Source organism: Pteropus alecto, unplaced genomic scaffold (assembly GCF_000325575.1).
Source record: "Pteropus alecto unplaced genomic scaffold, ASM32557v1 scaffold42, whole genome shotgun sequence".
Taxonomy (NCBI): domain Eukaryota; kingdom Metazoa; phylum Chordata; class Mammalia; order Chiroptera; family Pteropodidae; genus Pteropus; species Pteropus alecto.
In genome coordinates this window covers 981,163-1,001,443 of record NW_006434825.1, presented here as the reverse complement: position 1 = coordinate 1,001,443, position 20,281 = coordinate 981,163, and the positions used below count along the sequence as shown (strand labels likewise).

The following is a 20,281-nucleotide window of genomic DNA, read 5'->3' as shown; positions in this document are numbered from 1 at the left end:
AAGTCACACAGATTTGCTGTTATTCCTCATGACAATTCTCGAAGGCTGGTACTATATAATTTTTTAGAAATTTTTATAATGAAAAGTCATCATACAAGAATCAGCGAGCACAAGGAACCCCCATCAGCCAGTTTCAACAACTATCACCTCCTTGTCATAGTTATTTAATCTATCCCCACCTTCTTTTTTCTTTTTTGCTGGGCTATTAAAAATAAATTCCAGACATAGTTTAAAATTATCTCAAATTACTTCAGGATATTTCTCAAAAATGTCATTTTCTTACTGAATTATAGTAGCATTGTTGTACCTGACAAAATTAACAATAATTCCTTAATGTCATCTAATAACTTGTCTGTATTCAAATGAAGGGGAGCAGAGTTTGCTACCCCAAAATATGCCTCTTTGAGGATATTGATTATTTTAGGATGGTTATTTCTAAGAAACAACAGACAAGGGAGAAACTATGAAAACCAAGTAGAGGTTACCCTTTGTAAAAGGACATTTATACTTATAAAGGAAATCTTAATTTGCGAGGGTGTTTTTCTCAGTGTATCAGGATGTCTAAATCTCTAGAAACTTATCAGTGGAGAAGGCCTGGACTTAAATCTGCATAACAACCTTACATTTATTTACTGTGCTTTCCTGGTAACCTCCATAGCTGACTCCCGACTCCCAACATCTTTTGTGTTTAGCTGAAGGTGATGGCTTCCGCCATTTTGGTGATTTAATCAGTTTTGTTTACGTTTTTGTTTTTCCCCATGTTTACAGGAGATATACATGTTTTTAAACTTTAATTTGTTTTTCCCCTGCTAAACTGTCTCATGTCAATTTGATTATTTAGACCAGCCAGAAGAATCTTGAAGAGTAGAGGAAAACTTTTTCTCCCTGACACAAATTTCACTGGTTATCTTAAAAAATATATTTTGTTTTAAGTTTAAATCAGGAGATAGGCATTCTCATTTCCATTTTACAGATGAGGAAACTGCAACTCAGAAAGGTTGAAGGACTTGTTCAAGGGCGCACAGCTAGGAAACATTCCACTTTAAAATGATTATAAACTGCGAAAGGCTATACAAAAGGCTATAACTACCTTCTTGTTCAAAGCCCCACTCCCAGACTCTGTACTGGAATCCTGAATCGTTTCTGCCTGGGGGGATCTGGGTGAGCATCCTTCCAGAGTTGCCTGAGAGGCCCTCTTCCCACAGGCCCCAGACTGGGGGTGCAGGTGCCCACTCAGTACGCGGGGAGTGGATTACCTGATATGTGCTGGAGGTGGGGTGCCCAGTTGTCCTGCAAGGTAGCCCTTCAGGGTCTGCAGCTGCCTGAGGGCCCTGGCATGGCTCTGGCGCTGGGGGAAGCCTCGAGGCCCCACCAGCCGCAGCTCTTGCTCCACATGCTCCAGCTGAAGGTAAAGACACTGCCTGTAGACACTGTCCTTCCGAGGGTTACTTGGGCCTACCTCGGGTGTCAGGAGTTGCATTTTTTCTGGAGGACAAGGAAGAGAAAGAACATCAGCTGATGCTGAGTGACAGAGCAATACTGCCTTCAATAAAAACAGCAGTGTTAGTATCTGGCACTTACTGTGTGCCAAGCCACGAGAAATCTGAGGTTCAGAAAGATGGGGTAAGGGATTAGCCTTACTTGGCCAGTTAGGATTTCGATGTTCCCCTTTTAGCACTTTTAAAGGACATTTTTTAGATTTCCTTACACATAGAAGAGAATAATATACTTATCACCCTTCTGTAGCAATTACCAACATTTTGCCAATCTTGTTTCACTCAGCCCTTCAATTTCTTTTTTTCCTGGAGTAACTTAAAACAAATCCCAGACATAGTGTTATCTCATTTGCAAATATTTTAATGTACACAGGATTTGAATTGAACCCAGTTTGCCTGGTACCAAAGATGATCAGTCTTAATCTCTTTAACTCTTTTTAATTACTAAAATTGTAATATGCTTCTATAGAAGATAATGTCTTTTTTAAAAAACAAAACCAGGATGTAGTTATCAGTCTTTAAAATTATTAACAATAATCCCTTAATAGCATCAAATATTGAGTCAGTGGCCAAGTTTCCCCCAATTATCTCTGGAATATTTTTCTACAGTTGTTTTGTTCAAATTTCAGCTTCCTAATTTTTTTAAAAAAAATTCTTTTTTGGTTTGTTTTGTATTAGAGGTAATATGTATTTATTGAAAGAAAAAAAAGAATTTGAACATTTCCATTATCCCCTGTGTGTTCTAAGGGAAATGACCTCACCAGGTGGAACCAGGCCTGGGTCCCTCGACCCTGAGCTGGGAGGCTGGCACCCAGGGACATATTCTGCTGGGATGATAAGGGCCTTGAAGCATCTCCGCCCCATGATCTTTACCCAGTCAGCAGTGAGAAGTGAATGAGAAAATAACAGGTGCGTAGAGAAGGCTATGGCCCTTCTCAGAAGAGATGTTGGTAAAGGCCTAGGGCAGCATCAGCTCCTCATCCCTCTGACTCAAGCCTCCTCCTAAACAAACCCTCCTAACCTGGGCCTCCCTCATTGAAGCTGCAGCTAAAGGTTCCAGCATCGACAGCCTTCCTGTTGCAAGCACTCTGGCAGTGTTTCTGGAAGACGCCATCACTCCTAATCATAACACCACTTACTAAATTCCTGCTTTGTGTCAGGCTGCAGTCTAAGTGTTTCCTCTGTCTTATGATCTCATTCAGTTCTCATAAAAAGCTAAAGAGCTAGGTAGATCAATACTTCCATTTTATAGGAGAGGAAACTAAGTCTCAGAGAAGACAAGGAACTTGTCCAAAGTTGCACAGCTGTTACTGCAGCTGGGAGAGCCCCAGGGTTGGGTTGACTCCACAGTCCATGTTCTAAGGCCCATGCTATGAATGCCAGAGTCCCCAAACTCACAGCCTAGTGTCTGGTGCAAGCATCAACAGAGCTCCTACAGGGATGACCTTCACAGGCAGCCCAAGTCTGGCTCTTTATGGCAAAACCTCCAGGGTGGCTGGAGCATGGGGGTCAAGGTGGGGCTGACCATGTCAGGATGGGCCTGGCCTGGAGGGTCTTGAGTGCTATAGTAAGAAGTTGGGACCTCGTCTTGAAGGCAATGACTCAACATTCAGTGTGCGTAAGTCACCAAAATGAGTAGTTAAAATTGCAAATTCCTGGTCTCACCCCAGAAAATTTAATTCACTATATCAGAGGTGGAGCCAAGGAAAATGAATTCAGATTCCTCATTCTGTAGACTCTACTTTGTATTCTAAATAAGGTTTAGACAGTGACCAGCCTTGTATGTTAAAAATTGCAGCATTCTTAACCCACATCATTCACTGTGGCAGCCACTTACTACATGTGGCTGTTTAAATTAAAATTAATTAAAATTAAAGGTTTAGTTCGTCAGTCACACTAGCCACATTTCAAGTGCTCAATAGTTACATGCGACTAGTGGCTGCCGTATTGGACAGGGCAGATATAGAACTGTGAGATGTTCTAATGGACAGTCTTGTCTAAACACTGGTGGCGTTGATCTGGGTGGAAAATGTGCAGGAAAGGGGCAAGAGGAGAGTCAGAGACTAGTTCAAACCAGAATAATGTGCCATATATAGAAATTAATAAAAATTACACCATATTACCAAATTCTAGATGAATATTGTTTCAAAAGGCTCTCGGTTTAGGCCTGCTATCTCTGCCAGAGATTAACAAGTGATAACGAGGTGTTAAAGACACAGTAGTACCAAACTAACACTTTCTCCTTGACTTAATTAGGATTGGAAGAGAATGAAGGAGTAACTTTTTCACTCTGTGATTCAGTGTTCTTTAATGTTTTTTACTGCCTGTCCATCATCTCATGTCCTGCCCCACACATTTGGAAATGGATCTAGTTTGACTTTGCATACCCCAACACTATAGAAAAAGAAACTGAAGCACAGAGAACTGAAGTAACTTGTCCAAGGTCACACAGCCCATCAGTGGCAGTGCCAAGATCCAGAGATGGTTCTTCTGAGTGACTCAAGTTATCAGGCTGCATACAGAAGAAGAACATACCTTTTTCTTTGTGCATTCCATAACGACCTTCTATGTTGAGGGCATCGCACACATGTGTTGTTGGGTGCTTTCTGTGTGTTGTATGGGAGCAGGCACAGGAGAAACAGTAGAGAAGAGGTGGTCTGATGACTCCCACCTCACAGAGCTCATGCTCCAAGAAAGACGGTCCAGACTTTAAACAACTCTTCACACAATTCATGATTTGGGAACAAGCAGTGTGAAAGCAATGCAAGAGAAGCTTGAGAGCTAAAGAGCATGCGGCTGGAGACTTTGTTGCGGGCTGGGGGTTGGGTTGCTCCCCTGAGGTAGGGATGCTTACATCAAGACTAGAGGCTGAATACAAATTAGCTAAGCGAGGAGAGGAGAAAGAATGTGCTAGATTAAAGGACCAACATGTGCAAAGGCCTTTAGTAGGAAGGCAGCTTGGCCTTCTGAGGAGTTCAGGATACTTGTGGTACAGAGAGGGAGGCAGTGGCAAGTGGTTGGAGTGGAGGCCAGTAAGAGAGACCCTAGTAAGACTTTTTGACCCCCTATTAATATGGACATGGCCTTCAGTCCTCTCTTCACTTGGCTCCAATATGCCCCCTCTCAGCACAGAAACATCAGGACTTACCTTTCATTTGTATAGACCCAAGAGTAAGTGTTAAAGGGTCCTCTCGCTGTTTGGCTTCCTCCTGGAACATCTGCCCTGCCATGTTCTGCAGACAGATGACATCTTCCACTAAGGCCAACAATTGGTTGATGTCCATCAAGTTTGCTGAATCCCAGCCCAAGGTGGGAGATGGCACCTTAAGAGCTTTAAATAGGGAGCTGACGAGTCTCCACATATCCTGCAAGTTGGCCCAGGTAGAATAAGGGGATGTGAGCCACAGATAAGAGGGGCAGCATAGTGGTCAAAAGCTTTCGCTCTGGGGTCAGACAAATCTGGGTTTGAATCCCAGCTCTCCACACTGAGACATGATATTGGACCATCCTGAGCTTCCATTTTGTCATCTATAAAATTCCTCTTCTAAGACTTGAACTGGTACATTCCAGGCTGTATTCCACAAAGTGTGGTACATAGTAGGTGCTCGGTATATGCTTATTGAGCGCATGAATGCAGAGGGAGTCCCTTCTGTGAGCTTAGACTGTGATCTAAAATGAAGGTATGATATTTTATACATAGTACATAATAGGTACCCAAAAGTATGTATGTATGCATGTGTGTGTGTCTATAGGTTTTATGTGTATGTCTATGCATGAATGTATGTGTAAGTATGTATAAATGTGTATATGCATGTGCATGTGTACGTGTGTGGATGTGTATATATATGTATGTGAGTGTGCATATATATGCATGCATGTACATGTTTGTAGGCATATGAATTTCTGTGGTTATGTGCGAATGTGTACATGTGTGCGTGCGTGGTATGGGTATGTGTGTATGCATACATCTGCGTGTGTACATGTATGTGCATGTGTGTGTGTGCAGTTGATGAATCTTGATATCCGTTACTATCAGACAACATGAAGTTGCCAGGCCCCAAGCCCTAGTCTCCACCCCTACTTCTCCCCAGGTTGGAGCATCTCTCACACTGCCAAAGTTGAGGACATACCTTAGTCACTACTTCAGGTGTCAGAGGGCCATCCTCCATGGGCTGTGGTGTGGGGGCTGGGCTGAGGGACCCCCTATCCCTTTTCCCGGTGCTCTGCTCCTTAGTGACCCAAGGATGGGTGTTTCGGAAGATCTGAACAATTAAGAGGTTGATGGGGAACATGAGGAGAGAACTCTCCAGCCCAATCATCACTTCTTGCCAAGTGAATTCAATTTGACCTGAGGAAAAGGGAGGAAAAGGGTCAACGGGGGAGTCCCCTCCACCCCTTCCAGAAGGTGGCTATATGATAAGGATTAGCCTTGCCCAAAGAAATGCCTAGCTCTTTAGTGGCTCCTGGGAGATGACCTCTAAGCCCTTGAGATATCCGGCCTTGTAGGTATGCCTTTGTTTAACTGGGGTCTTAGGCCACACCATCTAGTCTATGGTAACGATGTGACTTATGGTGGGGACCTTGACCACATGGCATTGCCTCAGCCTTTGGAGAGGTTGGAGACTAAGGTCAGCCATGCAGGCAGTCAGCCATGTCTACGTGAGCAAGCCCCAATAAAAACTCTGGACACTAAGGCTCAGGTAAGCATCTAGGTTGGCAATACTCCGTGCTTGTTGTCTCTCATCATTATCAGGAAGCATGAGCACTGTCCACAACTCCATTAGGAGGAGAAAACTGAAAGTGCCATGCTTGGTCTGCCCTGGACCCTGCCCTATGTGCCTCTTCCCTTTCCTGGTTTTAATCTATATATTTTTTCTCTATAATAAGAATGAAGTATAATAACATTTCTCACTTCTGTGAGTCCTTCTAGTGAGTTATTGAAATGGAGGGTGGTCTTAGGAGTTCTGGAATTATGCGGCATTTTGGGGGCAGTGATGATTCATGTCCACCAGCCACTATCCCTGACTGCCATGACAGAGGGAATTACCCAAATCCATTTTTTGCTCAGCTGGGTCCTTGGGGACACCCCAGAACATGATGCTGGTCAGCATGGTACAAAGAATCAAGGAAAAGCAGCAGGACACCCTTTGGACACGGGTGAAGTTGCTCCGAGCTGAGCGGCTGAAAATAGAATACCAAATGTGTCCATCCTGGAAGTCCATGGAGGTCTTCATGAAAAACAGGTAGCTGTGGACAGGCAAGAAGAGAAGGACAGGCATTTAGGGAGACAGGAATTGAAGAAGGTCTCTTTAGAGTAGTCGAGATGAGAGGGGGGATTTGTTTCTAAGATTTATCATCTATATTTTTCTATTATAGAAGAAATACAGCATCATTGCAACAGTTAATGATGGGGACTCTGGACAGAGTGGCTTGGAATCCTAGACTGCCCTCTTACCAGCTGTGTGACCTCAGGCAATTACTCTTTGTACCTCAGTCTACTCATCTGCAAAATGGAGGTAATAACAGAACCTGCCTCACCAGATTGTTGAAAGGATTAAAACTGATAATTTTTGTGAAGCATTTGGTAAAGTAGCTGGCATATAGGTGAGTGTTCATCAGTGTTAGCAATTATTATTTTTATTGTAATTTTAATATAATAATATAACTATATTATTGAATTTGTTATAATTAGAGCATTAGAGGATAGTGGTTAATAATTCCAGGCTCTGGATTCAGTCTTAGTTTGAGAGAATAAAAATTACCACAAGATCTCTGAAAGTAGCACCACATTCCCTTTAATCCATGTTATTTCTCTATGAGTAGAATATACTTTAACCACAGGAGCTCTTCAAGGGCCTGGATTCTCCTGAGAGTGTGCAGAGCTGATATTCCCAGCTGGCGCCTGTTCTGATTGGTCAATGCCAACATCCTCTAGGGTTGAATAATACTTGGATCATAACTCTGGGGTGTGTGGATAGCTTGGACCCAGAGTAAAGGTGTATAAAGAGAGAGGTCAGTTGCCAACAACAGTGATTTTCCACGTGATTGTTCTACTCATTCAGCAAATATTTAGTGAGCCTGTTGCTGTGTGCCAGGTGCTCTGCTGGGCAACAGGGCTTCATGGGAGGAATGACATGGTCCTGCCTTTAGATAGCTCCTTGTCTACTTTCCAGGAATCACATGTTTTGATTCAATTGGAGGATAATATCTGCTCCTGTAGTTGGGCACTTACTCTGAGCCACTCACTGTGCTGAAGACACTACCTACATTGTTTCATGGGACCTGCATAGGTGCCCTTTGGGGTAGGCACATTTGACAACTCATTTTTCAGATTTGGAAGCTGAGAACTGGAAAGATGAGAGACTTATCCCAGGTCATGCAGCAAGTCAGTAGCAGGCATGTGGGAAACAGACTTTTTAAAAAATCTAACTCAAAAGCCATTTAAAGAGGTCATAAACCCAAATACCTAAAGGGGCCCAGGTAGATGTAAATAAGTCAAGTAAATGAGTGGAGTAGTTTGGAAGTAAATGTGCTTTTATTTGGCTGAAACTAGATTATGATGCAACTTCCTTAAAGATGAAAGAACAGAGTAAACAGCATTTGCTTAAAAAGAAAAAAAAGTACCTAAATTGTTTCCTGTCCTGCTCTGTGGCCACCGGAAATACTTTGTCAAGAACACAGTCTCCAACATTGATAGACAGCCACGAGTTGCAGAGAAAATACCACTTCTGGTCCATCACTAGGTCATGCACCAGCACCCGGCTCACATACCTGGAGAAGAGACCTATGCTTTTGAGGACAAGGTTAGGGGACAAGACTTTCTTAGATACCATGAAAGTAACACCTTTGCAAACTTTGAGCCCAAGAACAAGAGCTCCTGGAAAGAGAGGCTTTATATATATTTTTCTTCACTATTCTTGGTGCCTTGATCAAAATGCCCTGATCATTGGGTGAATTTGGCTTCATGTTAGGAGCTCAGCTAGAGTACAGAGCCAGGCAGGTATTGATGGCTGCCATGTTTTCACAGATATGCAGCAAGAGGGTGCATTCTGGAACTATTAACCCAGACACAGGGAAGCAAGCCCAGGGCCAGCGTCCAGATACAAGTGAGGAAAGCCGTGTTGTCTAGATGTGTGTGTTCAGGGAGATGCAGACTTAGGTACACAAAATCTAATCCTCTCGTGGGCTTCCACCCAGAGAATGAGCCTACCATCTATCTTGGACTCAGGACTTCATAGATATCATCTAACCTGAGTTAAGCCTTTGAAGCCTGGGGAAGAAATGAAATCATCTTGCCTCTGCTGGGATGTCAGATCCAGCGGCAACCAATTTTTCTGTTGCTTTACAGCCAATAAGAATAGCAATGATATCAGTAGTCACTCTTTACTGAGTATTTACTGTATATTAGGGACTATGCTAAGAAGCGTCTAACGTGAATTTTCTCATTTCTGGGAGGACATCCCTGTCAGACATGCCAGCGCCACATCTGTTGAGGTCACACATCCACTTGACATCCAGTGACTGATGGGTCCAGTGCCCAGGCATGATCAAGAACTAGGCATCTCAAACCAACTTGGGACAGCTCCAGAGCTTTCCAGGAGGTCAGCTGGGCTGTTGTTATTGCATCAAAAGTTTGCTCATTCTGCTTCTTTCTCTCCCTTCCCAGAGGCTGACCCCAGGTACTCTTTGATAAATACCCTGCATGTGCAACTCCATCTCAGAGTCTGCTCTGTGAGAACCAACCTATAGCTGAGACACTTAAGTATTAATATTTAATTCCTTAGGTAAATCAAAGACAGCAATATAACTGCTGTGTTTTTCTAAAGCAGCCAGCTGCTGATGGAAACCACTCATCCAAGTTACTAGATTTGGCCTCAGACAGAATGGGGAGGAGTCTTAGCCCCAAGCCTGCCACCTAGGTGACTTTGGGCGAGTCACTTATCTTCCCTGAGCTTAGATTTTCCCACATGTAAAACAAGGATAATCACAGCACTTGTGAAGATGACTTTAGCTTAGTGTTCAGTGGCAGCAACTGTTCTTGCTTCTTCTACCAGAGAATCAGCTCAGTGTCTCATTTAGTCTCCTCTTATTAGGCAAGATTTGTCTTCATACGAGGCATCTACCCCCATTTTACAGATGCAGAGACTGGGAGCTAAATGACAGTTTGATGCTGCAAAAGTGCCAAGTGTGGGGCTAGCACTGGATCCCAAGGCTGTTGCTTCTAGTTTCTCTCCTAGCTACTCATTCAATCTGTGTGGCCCATGGACTGGTGGGCCTCTCTGACTCTCAGTCTCCTTATCTATGAAATAGGGATTTATTCTATGTATCTTGCAGAGGCTTGTGAAGATCAGCAAGGCAGCAAATGCACACTGGCCTGGTGCTTAGTAGGTTCTTGTAGTTTGCTCACACTTGACTCACCAGGAAGGCCGATCCCCTGAGTTGTCATGCCATAGCCGCAAGCTCCTGAGTTCCCCCAGGGGGAACAGGGTGGAGAGTAGGAAGACATCCACTCCTCCTCGCTCAAAAACCGGGATGTCAGGGTCTGACAGGTGGTGGGGCTCACTCTCTCCATCCAGGCCATATAGGGTGACAGTCACCTGAAATCCAGAGACCAGGAGTGACCAACTCCACATGGTAACTAAGCCCCACTGGCTATTTCATTAGAAGTATCCCAAAACCAGGAAAATCAGCAAAGCATGGCCCTTTCACCCTCTCTTCTCCTTTCATGTTGGGCTTGCCTAAGTTATTTTTCAGTTGTGTGAAGATTTGGGGTGATGCTATCTGTCTTCAAGATGAGTTATACTCATAAAATGCTTCCTGGTGACCTTTTCAAACTTCCCATATGTTTATTTGTAAAAGAGTACTCCCTATGCTCACATCCAGCTGCCAGCAGCTGCATCTCTTTCCTTGGGCATTTCTTTGGCTATTAGAGTAGCTGGCCAAAAGAGCCAGAGAATGAATGGCCGCTGTAATGGGGTCCTCCACCACTGACGTTGAAGTTTGTGTTCTTTACGATTTTCTAGAGCTCCTATTGGGATCAGGTTCCAGTTGCCCAGAAGGGAAATATGTTGATAATGCACTTGTTGTTGGTTCCTTCTTCTTCCTGTCAGCTTCCCGCTCCCATACTGGGGCATCCTAGGATCCTCTCTCAAATAACTACTTGTGCCGAAATCCTTGTTTCAGAGTCTGCTTTTCTGCTATATAGGGTTTCTCTACTACAGACATTCTAGGTCAGATAATTCCTTGCTCTGGGGGCTGTCTTGTGCATTGTAGCATGTTTAGCAGCATCCCTGGCCTCTACCCACCAGATACTAGTAGCATCTCCCAAGCTGTGACAACCAAAAATGACTCCAACATTGCCAACTGTCCACCTGGGGCAACATCGCCCCTAGTTGAGAACCACTTGTACTAGGGGAACTCAAACTAAGACAATATCAGATTGAAATGTGACTGTAACTCTCCATGATGAGAATGGCCTGTAGATTAGAGGCTTTTTCTTCTTCCTGTTAATATCGACTCTTAGTGTCAAACAGAAGTGAGATGGATGTTTTATTAGATGGATGGAATTGATTCCTATGTTTATTTAACAAATAGTTACTGAGCACTTATTCTGTTTTAGACATTTGGCCGAAGACCTAAGACACAGCAATAAATAGAAATAAAACAAATTTTAAAATAAAAACAAAAAATCAAACAAATATATACATAAATAAAAATAAGATTAAAAAATAAAAAATAAACAGATTAATGCCCTGATCTAATGAACTCTAATGTCATTTTTTGAAAAAACAATGGAGCTTTTTCCAGGACAATATATAAAATATCAGTGGTTCTCAAGATGTGTTCCATGGAGCTCTCGGTTTTGTTAAAGGAACCTTGGAGGCTGCTGCAAGGGATAATGTATTTTAATGATGGATATGGTGCAGGGCAGACATATCTAAAGATTCTGAGACATTACAGAGACAAACTGTTGTATGCTCCACGGCTAAATGCTCAAGGATTTCAGAGAATCCATAAATAAATGAAATAGTTTACCACCTCTAGTCAGCCTGTTCAAGGACAGACAGCTCAGTCTGACTTCTTAGCGAGATGCCACCTAATCAGTTTACCTACAAAATGTAATTCAAGACTCATTGTTTTCAAAAAGTAGGTATTCTTTCTCTTTCCTTCTTCCCCTCTCTTTTATAAATTCTGTTTTCCCTTTATTCTTTTGTAAGTTTATTGACTATTCTTGATATGTGAGCAAATTTGCATGCAGGTAACCAACTAACTTCCTAGTTATTCTTTGATAGAGATAAGAAGAGTCTATGCTAGACCACAGTTCTTCCTTAACCCACTCCTCCTTTATCTTTTCAACTATTGGGGCTTCAGGTGACATTTTGTTTGACAGTTCTTGCCTATAAAAAACAAAAAGCAAGATATTAAAAATAACGAACACCCTACAACACCAAATTCACTGCACTCAAATAACCCAACGATGGACTGGCAGGAACTTTGTTGGGTGGGAAATGCTGATCATCTGAGGGATGGTGCATGGTCAGGTACCTTCGAAGAAGTAGCTGCCCCTCTCCGGTGCCCAGTGTAGACTGTCACCAGGTAGTGGTACTGGGCAAAGGGATCATTGTCCTCCAGCACTGTGACCTTCACCTGGACAGAAGGACTGAGTTAGGAGAATGCTCTGCTCAGTGGGTTCATCTGCTGCACACAAGCCAAGACTAAGGTGGACACTCATGACAGTTAAAGGGGGAAAGCAAAATTTTATCTTATTTATCCTTCTCATCAGGTGAGAACAAGTGAAACAAAAACTTTAAACTGAAAAGTACAAAATGTATTTGTTAAATATAATTCAAAGCAATCAAATTGGAAATGAACTTGGTGTTAAGCTGAGCATGTTCAATGTTTGATATAATTTCTCAGAGCATTGGAACCATATTGTGCCCCTAAGGGAATTTAAAAAGAATGAATGTTAAAGTAGTAAAAAGCCAGAGTTGGCCAGAGGTCAATGGAAGGCTTGTTGCCCCAGTTGCTGAGGTGCTGTTGTCAGGGATGCAAAGCCACCTTTGTTGAGGTCATGCACCCTCCTAGGAAGGCCAACACCCAATGGCAGATTGATGTGGTACCTGGCTGTGATCAAGACCAGGACATCTCAACCCAATCTGGAGAGCTCTGGAACTCCCCGTGTGGTGTGGGGCTGTTGATAGGCTGCATTCTAGCTCAACTTCTCCCTCTGGTCATCCACCCTTTTTCCCTCCCTTTCCATGGGCTGATCCCAGGCACTCCTTTTCCCCCTCCCATTCCTGGGGACCGTACAACCTCACCTTGGCCTGATCCTGAGCATCTTTCCTCCTTGCCCAGATTATCACCAGCACATAGGCCACACAGAGGCAGCCCACGGTGGTCACAACCACGGGGTTGTCCTCAAAGGTGGCAAAGAGCTCACCAGTCTGACGGACATCGATGGCATTAGGCATCACTAGGAATGTGCTTCCAAAGAAGGTGAGGTGGTTGCAGAGGCAGTGTGTCTGGGAGACGGTGGTCTGTGATCCCACCTGCAATTGCAAAGAGGCCCTGGTGGAAATGCAAGCGTATCCTTGGCTCTCTTGAGCCCAAATGATGGGAATGATGAAGCATATACACTGACCTGGGGAGGGGCTGGGGAGCCTGCTGGGAGACCAGCTTCAGAATTCCTCTTGGGATTTTTTATTTAATTAAAAATTAATTCTAAAATGCAGAGAATAGTAGATTTAACAAACATCTTTGCACCCATCATTCTCAGTGGGCAACTGCCTGTTTTGCCAGTCTGCTTTGCCTCTCTTAGACAAGTATTGCAAGTAAAGCAGAAGTCTCCTCTGTCCTCCACCATCCATAACCAACTATTATCACACTTTGGTGTAAATCATTCCAGTCTATTCTCCCACTTGATACTTATTCATTGGACAGATATTCATTGAGTGCTAATTCTGGGCCAGGCAATGGGGTAGGTGCTGAGAGGACATTCAGGGTGACCAGTTCATTTGTTTGCCAGGGACTTTTCTACTTTTCAGAGTGAAAGTTTGGAGTCCTGGGAGCCCCCTCAGGCCTGAGCAAGCTGAGATAGTTTGTCATTTTTACACTGAAGAGCAAAAGAAGACTAAGACTGGGGGAACCATGCAAAAGAAAGAGAAGGACAAGTATCTAAGCTAAGTATCTCTAAGTATCTTAGCACCAGGAAAGTATTCCCTAAACTTGACCCCTCCCCACTTTAGATCTAGGCACCTGGGACCCTTGTCTTGGGCTTATCCTTGGAAGGGTCCCACTCTAGCTGTTCTCAGGCTGCACCCCTCTACACAGGATGAGGAGTTGGAGCAGAAGGAATACTCTCACCACAGCACAGAACACTCAGCCAGAACTTAGGCACAGCCTTGAGTAACCCTGAGAATGAGCCCCTCCTTAAATTTTGCACTCTAAATGCCTCATTTGCCTTACCTTAGTCTCAGCTCTGGGACCTAGAACCTCAGAATTCCCTGTTTTCAAGGCCTGCACAGACCTGTTCCTCAGGATCGTTTTTCCATGGTGGACTGGCTACTGGTGTGCCCACCCCTAGACATGAGTGTGGCCAGATGTGGCTATCAGGGATGGGGCATGTGAATGGAGCTTGGACACATGGTCCCATGTGTCATAGGACCATGAGGTTGGGAGCGGGGCAACAGGAACAGGCCAGGGCAGGGACCCTCATTTGCTATTTTACTTCATACCCTGCACTTAGGGGCAGGCCTTCCCTAAAGCCCTTGGCTAGCTTGAAACCTCCCTGCAGGACCATGTGGTGGGTAAAGAAGATTTAGTTCAACTCCACAACCAAGCACCATTTTTTCATTTCAAGTTCCACCACGAGGTGGTAAAGTGGGAAGGAGCAGAAAACAGTGGTCTGTGGAAAGTTCTCTGCTCAACGCCTGGTGATGAAGAACCTACCACAGCCCAAATATGCCCTAACAGGTAACTCTTGTTTCTTTTTCTTAAACGATCCACCCAGCAAAGGCTGACCCCTCCACATGGGCATGGCACCAACTGTTCATCAGTACCACATGGGTCTTAGTTCTGTATTTGTTCCATTGTTTCTCTTGTTTCTCAATCCTGGCCAGCATTAGGCATGTAGCTGTGGGGCTTACCGAAACACTTGGCACACCTGGAAGGGGTGGAGCTGGTTTCAGAGAAGAAACCCAAGCAGATGCCTGTGACAAGACCATTTCACTGCTGGGAGCCTAGGAACCAGACTTGATTTATGCCTAAGATCTTTGCCCTCCTAGGTTTTCACAAAGACCTGGTGGGCAGTGGCTTTCTCAACCTCTTCCAGCATGAGGGCCACTTTGAACATTGGAAATTAATCTGTGCATCCCTTCATAAGAGTAGTTGCACCTTTAGTATCCTTTGAGAAAAGATGTAAAAATATGGTTCTCAGACCCCTTGGAATTATTTTGTCTTTACCCCGTGACAAGGTCTATAGCCCATAAATTTGGAACTTTTTTAAAGCTATTTAGAGAATTCAGCAGTGGTTTTCCATCTAAACTTGATGATCCCATTTACTTATTTATGGGTCCTCATTGATCTCTATATATCTATATCTGAATAATTATATCTAAATCTGTATCTATAATGAACATCAAGTATACAATATTAGATTAATACAATTTTTGGCCTATGACACACTTCCACATATGACCTTTGTACGTCCCACATTCATGTATGTACGCATTAGTAGATGTATATTTTTAATAACATAATGAGTACCTGAGAACTCACGACTCTACTCAAAAGCTAGGAACTTTCTAGTAACTTACATTTAGCTTAGTGATCCTTCCCTAGCATGTCCCCATACTTCCCATTTTCAGATGGGAAAGCTCAGAGAGGTGGGATGACTCGTCCAAGATCACTTTGCTAGAATTGATGAAGTGGAATGGGACCCAAGTCTGATGGCAGAGCTCATGCTGCCAGCCCCTATACCATCCCACTTTCCGAACCTCAGGTCTAAGGGCAGCCTGCAGTGGGCATTCTGTGACAGCAGCATCAAGATCAGACAGCTTCTGGGAATGAGGACTCTGGAAAGTTGTAACACACCCAGGGTCTCATTCACCAGATATGAAGGCCTGTGCTGCGAGCATGGGGAGCCTGCTGTGCCTTGGGCATCTCTGTGCACCCTTGTCTCTTCCTGGAACTTTGGGGAACTCCCTGTGTGTGGCAGCTGGAAACTATGGCAAGAGTTGACAAGGAAGGTGAAGCTGCAGCAGAAAGAAACCCAGAAGGAACTCAGCTCTGAGTCCCCTTCTGTGGTTCGGTTAGGACCTGGCTTCTTAACACTACTTGTGACTGTTGTCATTTGACATGTGTGTGCCATTTGCTGGGCTCAGTCTTGCTGAGCCCCTAGATGGCACGTAGCTCTATATCACTAAGTCTTATGTTCTGGAGACAGAGTCCCAGCTTCCTCTATCTACTAGGTGAGGGCTTTGGGACAAGTTAGTTGAGTTTCCTGAGCCTTTATTTTACCACCTATAAAGTGTGAATAGCAAAGATCTTCAAGACTTATTATGAAGATGTGAAGAGATAACACAAGTAAAGCATGGAACACGGTACCTGGCATAGAATAAAGGACTCAGCTATGAGTTCAGTTCCTTGGAAATGACACTCTGTCTTCCCTCGTTAACCCAGAGTCAGCAGGGCTTCTCAGTTAGTTGTCCATTCATTCAACAGTCATTTGTTCCCAATGGTGCATAAAGCACTGTTTCTATTTCAGGTGGCTCCCAGTGTACCAAGGGAACAAACATCTTTCAGTGATCTCCTAAGTGCACATAGAACCAGCACTCTGCTTAGAACTATGGAGGAGGCAGACCTATGTGCTCTGAGACTTCACAGTAGGAAATCTGACCTAGCTAGGGAGTTGAGAAGTTTTTGGAGGAAGTGATACTTCATGTGGGATCTGAAGGAGGCGTTAACTAGGCTGGGGGTGGGAGTGGGGCATTCCAGGCACATATGCAAAGGCACTGTGGAGGGGCCAAAGATGGTGCACCAAAGTCACTAAAAGGGGACGCTAAATGACTGGGACACACCCAACCAAGCTGCTCTGTCTTCTTCTCCCCTTCCCTCTCCTTACCTGGCACCCAGAGTTGTCCCAAGTTCCCTGGCCCTCATCCCAGAACACACAGTGGGACAAGAAGGTGGTGATGCCAACTGTAAGGTCCCTGCCAGGGGTTGGCTCCAGGTCAGACTCAGGGATCACAGTCAGATAGTAGACACCTTCTCCAAAATGCAGGTCCTCTGGGCTCAGGATCCATGTGGACATCCCATCTGCAAGAAAAGGGATCTCTAGGTCAGCTGAAGCCTTGTGGAGACTGGGTCTAACATTATGGAAGAGGGGGACCAAGGCAGGTTGGCAGGGAAGCCTACCCTGATGGTCTCCTCAATGTACTAGGAGTACCTTCTCCTCCTGAAACCAGGAGCATAGAAGAGACACTCCCGGCTCAGAGCACGGCTGCCAAGTCAGACAGATGAGGGCTCAAATTCTGACTGTTTATTCTTAGCTATGTTACTTTGGACCAGTTACTTAATCTCTGTTTTTATCTAGAAAGGAAAGATTTCAATAGTCCCCATTCTTGAGGGTTGTTATGAGAATTATATTGAGGTCAGTTCTATAAGTGGTTGTCAGCTTCTTTAGGGCATATAGTAAGTGCTTACCTAATATTACTGGATGATGAGGATAATAATAAAAATAATAATAATAATTGTTATTTTTATTATTAATCAGTAGTAGAAGTAGTAGTAGTAATAGTAGTAGTTATAATCCCACCAACAAAAATATGCCCTTATTATAACAAGTGTTTTTCTTTTTTTCTTTTTCCCTTTGGCTTCTGATTCTCAAGTTTTAAGCTGGTCATACCCCCAGGATGCAGCTCTAGAAACTGGCCTGATGATGGGACTACCTGGAACAGCCATTGGTGGAAGGTGAGCTTTGGCATCATAGCTGGTCTTGTTGGGGTGGTAGCCATAGCCCAGGCAGAGCATGAGTGGGATGTCAGGTCTCCAGTGTAGCTGGATCCCCAGAGCCATGCCCCTTAAAGTCATGTTCACCCACAAAGCTTCAGGACTGATCAGGTTCAACACAGTTGGCTCACTATATCTTGAAAGCCGAGGCAGCAGGATCTGTCATCAGAAACGACCAAGTCAAGGGTATGCCAAGATGGAAATGCCAGTGAGCATCAGAGCTGCTGTACAGAGCTGGGCAGGGTGAGCACCTGGGGAACTGAAAGCCACTCTGTCTGTGCTTTGCTCATTCTACTAGTTTCCTGGGGCGGCTGTAACAAGTGACTACAAACTTGGTGTCTTAAAAACAACACAAATTTGTTATCTTATAGTTTTGTAAGCCAAAAGTCTAAAATCAGCTTCACAGGGTTGAAGTTGGCAGGGCCAATTTCTTCTGGAGGCTCTACGGAAGAATCCACATCTTTGCCTTCTCTAGCTTCTGGAGGCCACCTGCATCCCTTGGCTCATGGCCTCTTTCTCCTATTACCCCAACCTCTTCTATCATCAAATCACCTTTTCCTCTTAGGAAATCAGCTTCCCCTGTGCTTCCCTCTTATAAAGACCTTGTGATGACATTAGACCCACCCAGATAATCCCGGATCATCTCTATCTCAAGATCCTTAACTTAAATCACATCTGCAAAGTTTCTTTTGTCATGCTAGGTAACCTTCATAGGCTCAGGGCTGAGGACATAGATATCTTGGGGGCTTTTATTAAGCCTACCGTGCTCATCAAGCTATGCACCCCAGTTGGGGCCACATCTGCACAGAAAGAGAGGAGACTTTTCCTAATTTGCACAGAAGTGCTGTGTGAACTAGTGGTGGGGTTTAAAGTGTTGAGCAAGTAAGTATAAGTTAGGAGCACAGGCCAGAGAGGGAGAGAGACCTCTATTTGGATCTTGGCTCTACCCTATATTAGCTTTGGGACCTCCAGCCAATTAACGAACTGTTTTGAGCCTCAGTTTCTTGCCATCAATAGACTGCATAGACTCATTGAGTATTAAAAATGATATCATACAAAATATTTAGCCAAGTGCCAGCACACAATAACCCTCAACAATTAGTCACTGCTATTACTCTTATATTAGCAATTCTCATAACCACTCTCTATTTAATCAGCTCTGCAAATTAACTGATGCTGTCCATTCCCTTTTTAAAACAGACTGATTGATGCCCACTGTGCACTGCTTGCTTATGCCTGGAGGTCCTCCATGGTAGATGAAGGAATGTGCAATTCAGCTCTCCCTTCCAGGAAGGATCTGCTGCCCAATCACAGGGAGTGTGGTCAACAGACATGCTTCAGCTCCCAGCTCCTTCAGGGTCTGCCCTGGCCACAGAGACTCACCTTGCCTGAGGGCCACCTTTCCTGGCGCCACCTGCTTTCAGTGACTGAGAGAAGAGGGGGATATGAGATCCAGACGTATTGACCTAATGTGAGACACTCTCGTTTCTTTTGTACCTGTGGGATTTCAGTGTATGGAGTTGACTGAGTGATGACATGGAGAGGACAATGCTATTGAAAGAAGAATTTATTACTTACATTTCCTGAGAGGAGGGACCTGCCATGCCACTCAGGGCCACAGGAGGAACACCAGGAGGCAGAAGCTGGCATGGCAGGTGAGGTGAAGCCTAGGCCATGGCCTTTATTGGGGTTTCCAAGAGAACAGAAGGGCATGGCAGAGTGAGTTTAGGATTGACCAGTTTGAGCATTAGCAGGCTTAGGCTATAGGGGTGGTCTCTAATTGCCTGGTACCTGGCCCTGGGATGATTTTAGTCAGAGCTGAATATTGTCTTCAGATAGAGAGGATAGCTGAGGAATAGAGTCAGGATTGGTCAGTTTGCATATGAAAAGCATGCCCTGGCAGAGACCTGGAAGGGACAGTATCTTTCTGCCAGCAAAATTTTTAAGATATGGAAACAACTAAGGTACAGAAAATAACAAACACAATTAACACAACCCCGAGGGCTAATACTTGCTGCAGAGTTTCCCTCTGGGCTGAATGAGGCTGTGTGAGGTCTGGAATGCAGTCTGACTTCTACCCAATTCTGTTTTTTTCTTTACTCTTTGCAGGTGTTGATCTCTAGCAACCACCCTGCACTGCGAATTTTTTCTCGGCCCCTGCTTCTAGAAAACCCAACGTACTACATCTTCTCTTTAGTAATTCTGGCAGCTCTCTCCTGCCAGTTGAGTTGTATGTTCATCAATAGGCAGTTTTGTCTGACCCGCTTATGTCAAACTTGCTTATGTCTGTTATACTTGTAATGCTAATGGTCAATTTTAATGATATATTTCATCTAGTGACATAAAGTGACAAAGTAAGAGTGCGAAAAAGAATGAGTTGCATGAAAACTTAAGTTGAATGGTTTGAGAAGACTCAATAAAGATGAGTTCCTAAAAATTGTTACTGAATTAGCGATTGATGAGGAAGCTGTAGAAGATTAGAAACAAATCATTAAGATCTCAAAAGAATCTAAATTCATTGCACCTTGGTGTGCTTATATTTTTTATTAACTACAAAGAAAATCTAATTGGACCTTTTAGAGGCTGCGTTATGGGGGTGATTTATGTAGTGAAGATGATTAAGATTGCAATCAATAGATTTAAAGAAACTTTCCAGTTGTAAACCCCAAAACTGATCATTTTTAATGATTATCTTTTTTAATCTTTTTTTTTTCATAACCACTTAACTTTTAGTTTCAACCAAGTTGAAGAAGACAGAAGTGCCACCTGACTTCTGA

General features: G+C 43.9%; 1 protein-coding gene across 1 annotated transcript in view; it reads right to left on the bottom strand.

The window, feature by feature from the left end:
• The window catches only part of PKD1L2 (polycystin 1 like 2), an 87,349-nt gene that overhangs the window by 20,527 nt on the left and 46,541 nt on the right, over positions 1 to 20,281 (bottom strand). Inside the window, exons 22-31 of the mRNA XM_006909849.2 lie at positions 17,444 to 17,663; positions 16,618 to 16,811; positions 12,815 to 13,045; positions 12,042 to 12,143; positions 9,915 to 10,093; positions 8,121 to 8,267; positions 6,544 to 6,743; positions 5,627 to 5,844; positions 4,645 to 4,861; positions 1,257 to 1,485 (exon numbers count right to left, since the gene is read on the bottom strand). Coding sequence (XP_006909911.1) covers positions 1,257 to 1,485; positions 4,645 to 4,861; positions 5,627 to 5,844; positions 6,544 to 6,743; positions 8,121 to 8,267; positions 9,915 to 10,093; positions 12,042 to 12,143; positions 12,815 to 13,045; positions 16,618 to 16,811; positions 17,444 to 17,663 — 1,937 coding nt within the window. The remainder of the gene's footprint in view (positions 1 to 1,256; positions 1,486 to 4,644; positions 4,862 to 5,626; positions 5,845 to 6,543; positions 6,744 to 8,120; positions 8,268 to 9,914; positions 10,094 to 12,041; positions 12,144 to 12,814; positions 13,046 to 16,617; positions 16,812 to 17,443; positions 17,664 to 20,281) is intronic.